Source organism: Apostichopus japonicus, chromosome 11, assembly GCF_037975245.1.
Source record: "Apostichopus japonicus isolate 1M-3 chromosome 11, ASM3797524v1, whole genome shotgun sequence".
Lineage (NCBI taxonomy): Eukaryota > Metazoa > Echinodermata > Holothuroidea > Aspidochirotida > Stichopodidae > Apostichopus > Apostichopus japonicus.
Genome location: NC_092571.1, coordinates 25,522,890 through 25,536,675, shown reverse-complemented (window position 1 = coordinate 25,536,675; position 13,786 = coordinate 25,522,890). Strand labels below are relative to the sequence as shown.

General features: G+C 38.3%; 1 protein-coding gene across 1 annotated transcript; it reads left to right on the top strand.

Annotated features, from left to right (window-relative positions):
* The first annotated feature begins 129 nt into the window (after positions 1 to 129).
* Positions 130 to 13,224, top strand: LOC139976507 (leucine-rich repeat-containing protein 47-like). Its single transcript, XM_071985334.1, has 6 exons — positions 130 to 279; positions 2,274 to 3,309; positions 3,455 to 3,574; positions 6,311 to 6,429; positions 7,066 to 7,168; positions 9,952 to 13,224. Exons 2-6 carry the CDS (start codon positions 2,311 to 2,313, stop codon positions 10,276 to 10,278), a joined length of 1,668 nt encoding a protein of 555 aa, XP_071841435.1. The 5' UTR covers positions 130 to 279; positions 2,274 to 2,310; the 3' UTR covers positions 10,279 to 13,224.
* Positions 13,225 to 13,786: the final 562 nt, after the last annotated feature.

Sequence of the window (13,786 nt, the reverse complement as noted above, 5' to 3'; positions counted from 1 at the left end):
ATGCTCAGTACACTACACATTTACACGTACATGTGTGATTGCGCAAACACACGTGTTTGTATCTGACTGATGGCATCAGTTTAACACAAACTAAACGCAAATGGTATATTCGTATGCATGTGTATGGTTACTTGTATGTTGTAAGTATGTTGCAATTTTGCACTCAATATATAATACGTATTGAAAGCAAAACCTCACTGACTGACATTATAACTGTATCGTAAGCCATACGAACTAACTTCGAGCTGAGCCAACAATATCGTCGACCGATAATGAATGGTAATATACCTAATTGATTATGAAATGGTGTTTTAATTCAAGTGAATGTCGTCCCTTGAATTTGGAAGTTTAATTTGAATTTATAATTTCCGAGAAATAACTAATTATAATATATTATTAATATTGGCTTAGCCTATCCCAAGTTAGGGCATAGTTGCCTACCCTGGCCTAACACAGTTAGTCAAAGTTACACAGCCTTAACGAGAATGACTTGCTGTATCATGGCTTAAGCTAAGGCCTGAGGTAGGCTATCAATCATTACAAATTCAAGTTATTATCAATTGGTGTTTGGATGTGCCAGTGAAACCTTTGATAAATGCTGCATCACATTCACAGTGAACATTGTTTATGATATTTCCTTATAGGGGCCTATACAAGTTACCATTATTTATTAAGGTCTTTTCATTTGTATATAAATATCTAATCTTAAGAAGTTGAGCCAACCCCTTCTGACTGGACAAACAGGACAGAAAGAATGATAATGTGACACCAGAGTTTTGGGCAAGGGCCTTTCTGGAACAACTAATCGAGAAATATGACATTTTAGAATCACAACAGTACATAAAAGTAATAAAACATGAACTGTTATTCCTAGCTGTTACACTGACTCTGTAAAGAGGTAACACATTCAGTTCAGATTATGATCTACATCTCAAAGTTTCCAGAATTATACATTTCACATTGTTGTGTCTTAGTTTGGAATTATCTACCCAAACTGATCCAACCTTTGCAACAGTGGCGGAGCTAGAGGTATTGGTCAGGAGGGGAGAGAATGGTCTGTAGGGGCGCTTTCGACACTATCTAAGCAGAGCGCCTCCACAGGTTGGCGCGGAGCGTACAGACATTTGTTGAGTAAAGATCCTCCCTAGATCGCCGGAAATGACCCTTTCCTGGCCTTGCTAATTTGCAGATAAACGAAGAATAAATAGGTGTCATCGCCAAATCACAGCAACAAAATGTGACAAATGTCAATAGGTAGATGAGAGCACAATAAAAAAGTCAATAACTGCGAATAAGTAAAAAGTGGTAAAAAGCTGAAAAGGGTGCCAGCAGTCCATTTGAGTCCGTCAGGGGGGGCATCCGCTCCCCCCCCCCCCCCTGACTGTATGGACGCTCCGCCACTGCTTTGCAAGTATGTCAGAAGTCTTTGTGTGGTTCAGAGCACTGGTTTCAACCTCATGATATTTTTCATGTTCTTGTTGATATATTTTCTTTTGGAACATCTTTGCATCCAGGGATCTCCTTTTGACAGACCTACTGTATTCTTCCCCAGGCATGGCCATCCTTTTCTTTTTCATTTCATCAAAGAAAAGAAATGGTTAAAAATGCTTATCTAATGCAAAATACTGTGTAGACCTGTAAGGGTATAAAAGTGTAAGGATACCTGACGTTTTGATCCTAACAAGATCATCTTCAGAGGCAGTTTAAAGCAGAAACCGAGAAAACAACATTAATTAGACAAATAGGATAGACTTGTAAAACAGCTGTTTTATAAGTTTCCAAAGTACAAGTCAATTTATGCTGCTATCTCTGGCTTTCTTTTCCATCTTTTTTTTTAAAAAGACCGCAAGCGCTCAAATTTCAGGCCCTCATGGTTTCCATTTTAGTGTGAGAGGCCATTCAAATTGCTAAACAACATAGTCAAATCGCTATACAAATCAAATCAGAAAACATTTATATAGTGCCAGTATCAAGAACAGTTGTTCTGCGGCGCTAAAAGACAGTTACAAATAATGAATTAACAATACACTTGTTCAAACAGATAAAATCATAACCAGTGACTTGCACAAAGATGAATAACAGTGGTTTACACATTCATCAAAGGGACAAAATTCAGAGGGTTCAAAACTGTTACAGACAAAAAAAATTGAACACTTAATTATTCCCTGCAAACTGTACATATCGTACAATGTTTAGTTTGAATTCTAGAATTGCTATCAAGAAGGGGTAAATGCATTGCATATAACTAACTTCAAACTGTCTTCCCATTTCAGTTATATCAGCATCTTGAAGAAGTCTAGATGAAATAAAATGGCTGGCAAATTGGTACAGGTGTCAGAAGCTCTTGAGGATGAAAGGAGGGAACTTGTTCTCAGAGGGTCAGATGTCAGTAAAATTGTCAAAAAGCACGGTTTGGACGACCGCATCTTTCAACTGAACCTTCTCAATTTCTTGGAAATTTCGGATGCATCTCTGGAAGAACTACCCAAAGGTTTAGAAAATCTTACCCAATTGAAAAACTTGGTATTGAGGGGCAATATTTTAACATCAGTGCCGAGCACTATTGGTCAGCTCTGCGCATTGAGGACTTTAGATTTATCTTCTAACAACGTTGAATCATTGCCCGACACTTTAGGAGAACTCATCGAATTGTATTCCCTCGATGTCAGTAACAACCAGCTGACAGATCTACCCGAGTCTGTGTCCGACTTGGTAAACCTCACAGTCTTGAACGTTTCAAACAACAAGCTGAAGAGTTTATCCCAAATTTGCACCCATTTCTTAGCCCATCTGAGTGAGGTGATCGCCTCCCAGAACGAGATCACCGTCTTGGACCATGAAATTTCCGAGCTGTCTGCTCTGAAAAAGTTGGACCTCTGCAACAACCAGCTGAAAGAGTTACCAGTGGACTTGGCATCGTGCAGCAAGTTGAAGATCCTGCTGTTGAAAGAAAACCCACTGAAGGATTCACGACTGGCTAAGCTGGTGAAACAGGACCAGGCGCTGAAACCCATTTTGCAAGGCATCCGGACCAGAGGAGTCAAGAACAAGAACAGCGAAGACAAAGGGGGTAAAGGGAAGAAGGATCAAACGGGTAAAAAGAAAGGCAAGAAAACCGTCCTGAAAGAGGACGTTGAGGAAGTCATCAACAAGGTCATCGAAGTTTTGCATTTCAAAGAATCGGAGTCGTCCACGGAGGTGAGAATAACGGCCGCGGTTGCGGAGGTGAGACCGTTCATCGTCTGCTGTGTCGTGGAGAACATCAGCCTTCAAGAGGAGCGTCTGTACAAAAACTTTATTAAGCTGCAGGTGAGTGCAAGATTCAATGATGCCTTTAAAGAGTAAGTTGATTTCATTTTTTTTTTCTTCTTCAAAGTAATCTTTGATTGGTGTCATCTGATGCTTTTGCAACAATTTTTTACCAAAAATTTTGTTTCTCACAAATTTATTGTAGACACGGCTTCACGATGGGCCTTTGTGTGGCAAACGGACGGTGGCTACGATTGCGACGCATGACATGAGGGCGATACAGTCGCCTTTACTTTATGATGCTCGATTACCTGAGAGAATACAGGTAAGACAGGCAGTAGCGTACCCTGGACGCATAATGCACCTTCTCACGGTTTGACCAGGAGTCTCCAGGTTTCTGAGGCAATATCCCACTCTCCAGAGCTTATGTGCTTTATCTCCCATCAAAATTTGATGTCTAAAATATTTTCTTGGTTACTTGGTGACGATGTTTTATTAATATAAAATTGCTAAACAAATCACCACAATTTCTCACCCAAATTTGTGTTACTCTATAAAGCAGAATTCAGAATCGGAAGGATCTTGCCCTATTTTGCTTGTATCAGTGATTTCCCCGTATTGTTCACGAAGCATAGTGAATGCATTCCAAACCCACAGTACATCCAGATAAAAAATATTTTCATTGCCAAAAACAACAGATTGTGCACCCCTTATAGTAATACTGAACTGTTCAAGTCACGGCGAAGGATCCCCACCAGAGAAAGATAGATATTGTAACATAATAAAACCGAACCTTGATTCATCCTCTCCCCCCCCCCCAAAAAAAATCTTTGTAAGGGCATGGAAGGTTCACTTCCAACTTTTGTCTTTCCTGTCTGCTGCCACCAATCAAACTTCTCAACACTGGAAGAGATTAACTGTGAGAACTACATCTGATTTCATTGACCAATCAGAGAACCTCATTTTCCTTTCTGCATCATTTTAACACACACAGGATGTTTCCATTGAATCCTTGAAAGAATTACTGAAAACAGTTAAAGCAATTTATCAAACTGAGACACTTGCCTAGGATTTATTATAGGGATGCACCGGATCCAAATTTTTGGATCCGGCCGGAACCGGATTTTGCCGGATAGTACATGAAATCCGGCCGGATAAAATCCGGCCGGAACCGGATTTTTTCATTACACAAAAGAAAATCATTAATAAGAAGTAGAAATATGAAACAAGGAGCAAATCTTAGGTGAGGTATAACGCTTATTATAAAGAAGGTGAAATTAAGACCCCATTTATGAGATTGAATATGACTTGAAGTGGTGTAATCTACATTCTTTAATCAAATAAGTTCGTCAGACTATTGAGAAAATTAAATTAAACATGTTACACCTAATTTTTCCTTACTTTGAATGTTTTTATTAATTTTTGGAAATAGTTTACATTGATTTAAATTAATACCAACACCTTTTTAAGGAATAATTTAGGCCAGATTTTGAAAAAGATTCAGCCAGATTTTGAAAATATCCGGCCGGAACCGGAACCGGATAATTGCTCACTATCCGGCCGGATAGTCTGGCCGGACCGGATATCCGGTGCATCCCTAATTTATTAATAGCATGTTAATGGTAATGTGAGAGTGGATAGTGGATTTGAGCATGATATGATACTCCAGTTTTGGTCACCCATACATTACACTGTATGCATTTATACCAGGGAATACTTTAGTGTTCAAATTTTGTTTGGCAGTTTTGAGAGCTCTGAATTTGGTCTGTTATAAAATACTATGGTATCTGTGTAAAATCCTTCTATACATCCTTTTGGACTTGTATAGCCATTTGACCACTTTACATAGCATTTTGCGATACAATACCAAATAAATTAGTCCCTGTATACTGCTTGCAAAAAGTATGTTTTGAATAGTCGCTGTTGTAACTTATTTAACCTCATTATTTGAAATAAATCTCGACTACAGTCAAGTCAATTAAACAGATTGATATGGGATCTAAGTATCAAATAGTATAAAATAAAACAACATAAAAGTTCCACTCAAGAAAACTGCTTTACCTCTAGGAACTCTTGTGTAACAAAGAGAAGAATTACTAGTGTGCGTAAATCTGTTGTGTTAACAGATATCTGAAATTCATATATTTCATGATTGCGTAAAAAGCCGTCTCAAACATACAGATGCACTGGTTGATTGACTATTCAAGGTACCACTCATTTCTGCAGTTTGGGGGAAACCAAAAAGTGTCTTAAGAAAAACACAATTTAAGGTGCTTAAAACAGTTAGTTTGACAGAAAACTTGGTAATAAATATGGTCCAAAAAATCTCTTCTTCAATAAACACAAATGAAATTGTTTACCAAGTACCGACGATAAAACTAACGGTACCTTTATGAGCTACGGTCAAAGTTAGCAGCTCGTCAGGTCTTCGCGGTACTAGATAGGACAGATACGACAGTGCCCCCTGTTGATGTTGGGAGTGACTGGAGGCCCCACGCCCCACAGGCCCGTCCCGCTTACACTGTCACCGTCTGCATCTGTCCGGACCACTTCGTCCAGGTTCAGAGCGTACATTGATTGCTATTCAATTACAGCATGGTAAAATGCTTTGAACTTCTAAACCTCCAAAGCACAGAAGAAGTTCATAATATGACGAATAATAAACCAAAAATATGTATGAAGGTCTTAAGGTAGTCTGTTTATTTCAAGATCTTTGTCAAGATTGGCACATTTTGCTGGGACAATGATGATGTAATTTAGGCTGCAGGGTCAAGGGTCAAAAATGATTAATATCATAATATCAGGAGGTCAAGATTTTGTATGTCTTTAAGTTGTTATTTGCTATAAGTAAATTTTAAAAATGAGAATATATTATTCATGTTCTCATAGGATCGCACAGACACACTTATTGGCATCAGAACTGTAACCCCTGAACCCCCCCCCCCACCATCTTGTCAGGCCTGGTCTTAGATACTCCCAATTTGAATAATAAAAAAAGAAATAACAACAAAGTAATAAGTTTCAGCTTTTGATATTAATTAGTACGTCCTCTTGATTCCAGATTGTGCCTTTGATGAAATCCAAACCAGTGACAGCTGACCTCTTGATGGCTGACCTCATGAAGGAAGCAGACGAACAAAGGAAGGCTCAAAAGCGAAATATTGTCTCAGGTGTTCACAAGTAAGAAGGACAAAATAAACATCGTGGCTAAAAGCTGCCGGTTCCATTTCATCACTAAATTTGTATGTTGTTGCAATTCCCACTGGATGTACTCTATGTGTCTTTCAGTAAAGGACAGGTCTGACAAATTTTGCCATGCAAATTCATGTGATGAAAGGAGAATATCCTGGTGTTAGAAAGTTTGACTCTTGAAATAGTGTTGACAAAAAAATTCTCATATTACTAGTTGAAAGGCTATTAAATGTAAATTACTTGTTCCTAACTTTACACATGGTTGCTTTAAAATAACTACAAATTTTTGACACTAAAACTCTTTTTAAAGGCCATTTCATATATATTTTACGAATTTTTTGTTCTATTATCTGGTTTGACATTCAAGAAACAAAATTATAAAATATCAAGCCAAGTCATGCCCTTCTAAAATACATGACATGCCTTTAGAGAACTGTTTTAATTGCAATTAATATAACACCGTGTTCCTTTATTTTGGGTGATGTGTTATTGTTTAAATTTTTTACTTCAGTAGGATGAAGCATGGAAATCATGTTTATATTTCTACCTAACTCCTGCTTGGAGTAAGCTCTCCTATTTGGTCTTTGGTAACATAAATGCTAAATTCCTGCTTATTTTACACAGGTATCTGCATCTCATATGGGGCCACCAGAAGTATCCCTGCCTCATGAACAAAGATGGTCAGGTGATATCATTTCCACCAATAACAAATGCCGATCTATCCAAGGTGATGACTTTTTCTTTTGATGCGTACCCGTCAAACAAAGACTACGATTATCAATCGACGTTAGACTTTTCCTAAGCCGCCGCGTAAACCTTCTGAATATTTCATTAATCTTAATGGTCGGCAAACCTTTGCCACCAATTTTGGAAAGTGTGTTATCACGCACACACTCAAGGTTGTAGCACTGCTCTCATTAATATTTTCCCAATAGAACGGTAAAGAGATATTCTCACGTTAATTATTTTGCATTTCAAATATTGTGACAGTTGAGGAGATATCTAGCCAAGAAAAAAAAAAATCAACCATTTGAGAGACACTTTTTTGATGTACTCAATTTGGGATGATATGCCCCTGTGTATGTTAAATGATCCGGTGTTGTCCTGTATACATTATCGTATTCCCCTGTGATAGCTTCTAGCTGCTGATTGGTTGCCTGTCCCTATGTCTTTTTTGTGTTTTAGGAACCAACAATAAGCGAGAAGAAGATTGATCAAGATAAGGCACATTCCTAACTTTTCTACAAATGAATAATTTCATTTTTTTAACTTTCTTATCCCAAATACTGTTTCTTGATAATACAAACCACATCCCAACAAGCAGACCTGAAATTTTGTATTTTAAAGAAAAAGTTTTACTTTGTCTTCAGTACATGATTTCATGTCTTTTTAGAAATGAATACTCTTGTCAGTCCAAGCCTGGCAAAGCCTGCTTAAAACATTTCATCGTTTGAAAACATTTAACTGTCTCCATGTGAATCTTTGACAGCCATGTTCCATAATCTTTAATATCAAGGGCAAACTTTCTGACATCTTCAATGTCATAACATTCGTAAAGGAAACCGTTTGTTTTCAAGGAGCTTAAGATTTAGAAGTAAAAACGTCTCCCTAGCCCGCACTCTCAAGTGATACTCTGGCTGGTAAAAGGAACGACCTTGTCCAAGGCACTGAAATTACATCTATTTGTAGTTTTGCTTTGATTCTTGGATCAGAAAAGTGTGTTAAAGTTGAAACACTAACTGATCTTATGAGTGTTTGCCTGTCGTCGTGGAAACGAGGTGAAGTTGATCAATTGTGAGCGAAACGAGGAAAGGTATTATAGTGTTATAACTTCCTTTCTAAGTTCCTTCCTAAATTAATCATATTGTAATACTTTTCAGTCCATCAAATTTCAGGAATTTCAGGACCCCTAAATAACCCCCCCCCCCCCCACTGGACCACACTTCCAGCACTGAAGTAGAAATTGTTATAGTTTTGCTGCTACTATTAAAGAGGATATGATTCTATATACCTGTGGTAGCATTTATATACAAATTTATCTGAAATTTTCAATTTAAAAGTATGGAAACTTGTGACATGCAAGCTATACAAAAGTGCCAAAATACACTCAACGTCCACTGGCCCCCCCCCCCCCAAAAATGGAATTACCTTTTTTTCCCCTTCTACTGGCAAATGGCAAAATGCACTGGCATCCAGCCATTAAAGGGGCCCTGATACCTGGAAAATTCACATCAACAGATCACATAATTTAACATGTGGGGGACTCACAAACAGCCTATAATCTAAGTTACAGTACCTTTAATAGACAGCTGTGGATCTCTTTGGTTTAAATAATCATACCAGTATCTAGCATTTTCTGGAATATTTTTGATATCTCCTTTGTATTAAAGTGTCTGTTTCTGGGCACTGCACAATACTGACGTGACCAACATGTTGTGTACCATCCAAACTAAGAAAACAAATTTTGCTGGGTAGACGGATACTCTCCTTCTCACGCATGCAGCGACGAAAAAAGGAAAACAGTTCAAAACACCCCTTTAAAGCAAGACATTGAAGTGGAAGTTTTTTTTGTTTTTTTGCAGGGTTTTCATTTTCCATATTATGTCATTTAGGTAAAGCATTTTATCGCAGGGAAATGTTACATATAGCTGTTAGAGAACAGATAAACAGATAAACTAGCAAAGTGCATCTCGAGGAATGAAAAAGTCGAACCCACCTGGTTTTTACTTTTTAGGTACTATTTTTACGTCTGTTCTAATAATTTTAAATTGACAAAGGTACTTCTCACTTAGCAGTAGGTTGTACTTGGGGATGGGATAAGGAAGGGAGGAAGGGGGTGGGGCAGTTAGGTAGGGGGGCAGTTAGGTAGGGGAAGGTGTGCAGAAAGTATGAAGGATATTATTTTATCTTGGTTTGATATCATCAAGAATCTTATCGAAATTAATGATGTCAATTAAGGGCAAGTTGTAATTTTGCATCTGCAACAAAAACACAGAAGATATTGAGAAACAAAGAAGGTGTCGATTGTTAAATGCTTAATATCTGGAATGCTCCTGTAAAGGGTGTGAAGACTCGCGCAAAAAGAAACGTCTAATGCCGGTAATCTGGCCGGTAATCTGACCTAGTTTCGATGAGGTGTAACAGAAGTGTTGGACACCACCATCGATCCCAGAAAAAACACAGCTTGCTACCGTTGGTAATTAGACAGTAGTGTACAGTCAGTACATACAGCTGCGGTCAGTACCCACAGCACAGTGTATAAACGATACAGCGATGAACATCTCCTGTCCAACTAAAGATAACAAGGTATCACGTTTCATTACTGTCTGCATTTTGTAGCGACACGAACAAAACGTCACTTGCAAGCAACAGAAAGTTAACTTTTTCAGATGGCCGCACACGGTTTGGGCGAGTCTTCAATGCCTTTAAGGCATTAAAAGTCAGATTAAGGATGTTAGCCTCGCAGAGCATGCCTAAATGTTAATCCTAATCCATTAAATCCTCTCTCAGATAAGCCGTGGTACGACCAGTCTCTTCATCGAGGTCACCAGCTCCAAGGACCTGGCATCTTGTAAAGCAGTGCTGGACGAACTCATTCGAGAGATGCTGCTCATGGAGCTGGGTGTGGTGACTAGTCACGACGAGGACGACAGCAGTGACAGTAGCGACAGCAGTGACAGCGAGGAGGGAAGAGGAAGAGGAGCTGTCGGTCAGCAGGCCGCCAAGAGCCTTAGGGTCAGACAGGTCAGGATAGTGGACGAGGAAGGCTCCATGAAGGTCGTCTACCCATCCAGAACTGATCTTAACTACAAAGGGATTCATGTCGTGAGACACTAACGTGTGTTGGTAATCAATTACCTTATAATCACAGTCAGGCTTTATAACCGGATATATCCTATAGAAAAGTGTACTAGAACTGATCTAAACTACAAAGGGGTTCATGTTGTAAGACACTAAGGTGTGTTGGTAATCCATCACCTTATTATCACAGTCAGGTTTTTTAACCGGATATATCCTTTAGAAAAGTGTACTAGAACTGATCTAAACTACAAAGGGGTTCATGTCGTAAGACATTAAGGTGTATTGATAATCCAATCCATCACCTTATTATCACAGTCAGGCTTTATAGCCGGATATATATCCTATACAAAAGTGTATATCCATAAGCAAGAGAACATATTTCCTAGGAATACATATATATCCTTCACTAAAGAAGAACATTTCCTAAGTGAGTGATATTTCCTATCCAAGGTGTGAATAATCAGGGGGGGGGGTGGGGGGAATTTGTAACAAGAGATATGAGTATTCGTCGTCGTATTATAGCAAAAGTAGCCTTTTTTTCACCAGACACAGTGGAAGGATTTATTCTTAGTTTTGTTTTCATCAGTGTTGCAGCAGATTTGTTTTTGACAAGTGAAATCCTTTCCAAAACATCACTTAACAAATTACTGGTAATACTTTAATACCAGAATGTTCAAAGGCACAGTTTTTTTTTGTGTGTGTGGAAATTTAAGAAATAAATTGCTTTAGGCCGCCTCACAATGATGAATGAACTGACAAGACCCTTAATTTATGGGGAAAAAACATGACGGATGAGGCACATTGTGAAGATTATGCTAATTAAGGTTTAGAATCAGAGAAAAGTACATTGACCAGTCTAGGGTATGATGTGTTTTATCTGTGTCCTTGAAAGTGACACTGAACCAGGTTGCCTAGCAACTTCAAACCTTCCTCTTTTCCCTCCAAAACTGGTTTGTTGCTAGGTAATCATGCTAATTATGTGCCAGCTTTGCACAAACTAACAGATTGTGAGAATGATCGATGGCTGCAAATATTATATGTATGATTTGCCCGCGCATTAGGCTAGCTAAGCTCGTTCGCGTTAACGAAAGCTGTGAAACGCGTAATGAATATTTGTATAGGTCTCTTAAGAACTTCTTCTTAATTGAGGTATTGATTTGCATTTATCGTAACGAGGAAAGGAAATTGCTAAAAACACATGGCTCAGTTACATCTAGTAGTGTCGGCCCAGTACATCAATGGACGTACGAAGTGAGCCAAACAGGCGGTTTGTTATTGTCTAACATCACATGATAGAGATGATATGATTGGCTGATTTTAAAATATGAATATGAAAGTGTGGTGTGCATGCATAATTGTTTGGGCCAACAAAATTGTGAATTTTGTTCGTAAAGGTCAGTTACCTTAATTACCTTTAAATATCTCCAAAGATGTATTCTTTGGTTTTCCATCCTTTCTCATTAAAATGTCGGCAAATGACATAAAATATACGATTAAAAGTTTGAAACATAACATTTTATAAAGTTTGCAGTAAAAACTGCCAGTGTTGTTTCGAAATGAACACTTAGATATGAGAACCCTCAATCCCGTGTCTATAATAACTCATAACTCTAGTCACCTTATACAGGGGTTTGACCCTTTGATGTCTTGATTTCCTCAAAGTGCTGCTCTCCCAGAAGTTGTAGCAGTCATAAGCTGAACATGAAAAATACAAAATGGCTGCTGCCTCCTTCTGATTCTCGTACATCGTGCCAGCGTTGAGTGGCAGGTTCAACTTTTTTCACTCTCCAAGTCTGTTAGAGCATAGATAGACGTCTTCAACTGACATATGACTGCCTGGCATTTCATAGCTCATGTTGATGTCAATCGCTGCTGTCTAGATTTTGAACTTGGAGAGGAGCAAGTTTATTAGACTGACCCCCTCCCCCCCCCCCTGATCCTTTGGACTGTTTGCTTGTAGTAATATCAACATCGAAGCAGAGAATACCATCATCTTAACATTGATTCATGTTGTGTTACATATAAGCGGAAAAGTAATTATGGGCACTGAAAAATGCACCCCAAAAAAAACATTCATTACATTAGGTCAGTTTAGGCCCATTTTCCGATGGCGGGAACCTTTTAATTGCGGATGTTCGCTATTTTAATTGTGGTACGGTACTTACATAGTGATTTTTGCTCGATATGAGTGTCAGAAATAATGTCATTTGGTAACAAAGCCAAATGCATATCTATATATACTGCTCTGACGTCTTCAAAGACGGTGCACCCATTATGTGGCTGATTATTGTACCAAGACCAGATTGTGGGGCTATGCACAACTGTGACTGTCGCACACACCTACAGAATACGGTTATTCAACTGTGCCCTGTACACAAAATACAGCTTAGTTTGACAATGTTGGCCTGTCTTGAAATGTACCTTTTCGAAAAGTGTCAAAGATTTCCATAAATGATGAACTAAAGGTTTCCAAAAATGATGACATTAAGGTTTCCATAAATGATGAAATTGAGTTATAAATATATACATTTGCATCCAATTGGGACTAAATTTGTGTCTGTTTTTCTATCATTTTCGCCTAATTTTGAAGAAAACACCCCAAGACTGTCAATTATGTTTGCCTGAAATAAGTTGATAGCATGCAGATCTCTAGTACATTATGATGCATGATTGAAGTTTTGTTAAAAGATTTGAAAATAAAAAATTAAAACAGATCATGCCCTCACCAAGCCATAGCCAATTTATGAGATGTAAAAGCGTAGGAAGCAATCCCTGTCTTTTTAACCCAAAATGGAAGTAAATGTTCATAGAGAACATCTTTACACATAAATCGCTTGCTTTTGGTTCTTAGTTGCAAGAATTTGAGCGTTTTTAGTTTCTTAAGTTTAAAAAAAGTAGGTTGATGCTCTATTTCTGTTCACACAATGAGTAAAACTATATGAATATGAAAATGATCAGAAGAAAAGATGAGATTCTGTTAAACCTATTTTGTCATTTGTCTCTTTATCACTAAGCTTATCCTTCAGAGGGGTGGCGTGTGCAAGGAGAGGGTATGGAAGGGGGGAGGGGGAATGACCCCATATGTCCAATGTCAGTCGCGGGGATAGGCTGGCGGTTAACATACAAGCGGGTTTAGTTTTCACATTACAATCAGTTGGGGAAGAGTTGTTGTGTCAGAGAAAGATCGGGGTAAATAAATCATTAAAACAACAGAAATTGGAACTTGCCCCGTAGCTCTATCGGTAACATGAAACGCTATCTCCCCCAGATGGTATAAGATGTTTCTTAGCTGTTTTAGGAACTTGTTCATGACAATAATTATAATGACAGAGTTTACTTCTTAAAAACAATCACACAATCATAAGCTACTTCTCTAATTAATTTTTTAGCCCTTTCACAAAGAAAGAACAGCTGAAACACCGACAGAAATACAAGACAGAGAATACCGTCCGATTGGAAAAAAAAGTCACGCGAACGCATGTATTCTGATGCAGCGATCAGCAATCCTTGTTAAGTCCTCGACCAAGATAATCCATGAGGATTA

Bases quoted from the DNA above. Each gene is read 5' to 3' on its own strand.
- LOC139976507 (XM_071985334.1), top strand. From the start codon at position 2,311: ATGGCTGGCAAATTGGTACAGGTGTCAGAAGCTCTTGAGGATGAAAGG. The intron at 3,575-6,310 runs GTAAGACAGGCA...TCTTGATTCCAG, and splicing joins GATTACCTGAGAGAATACAG to ATTGTGCCTTTGATGAAATC. The intron at 7,169-9,951 runs GTGATGACTTTT...ATCCTCTCTCAG, and splicing joins CAAATGCCGATCTATCCAAG to ATAAGCCGTGGTACGACCAG.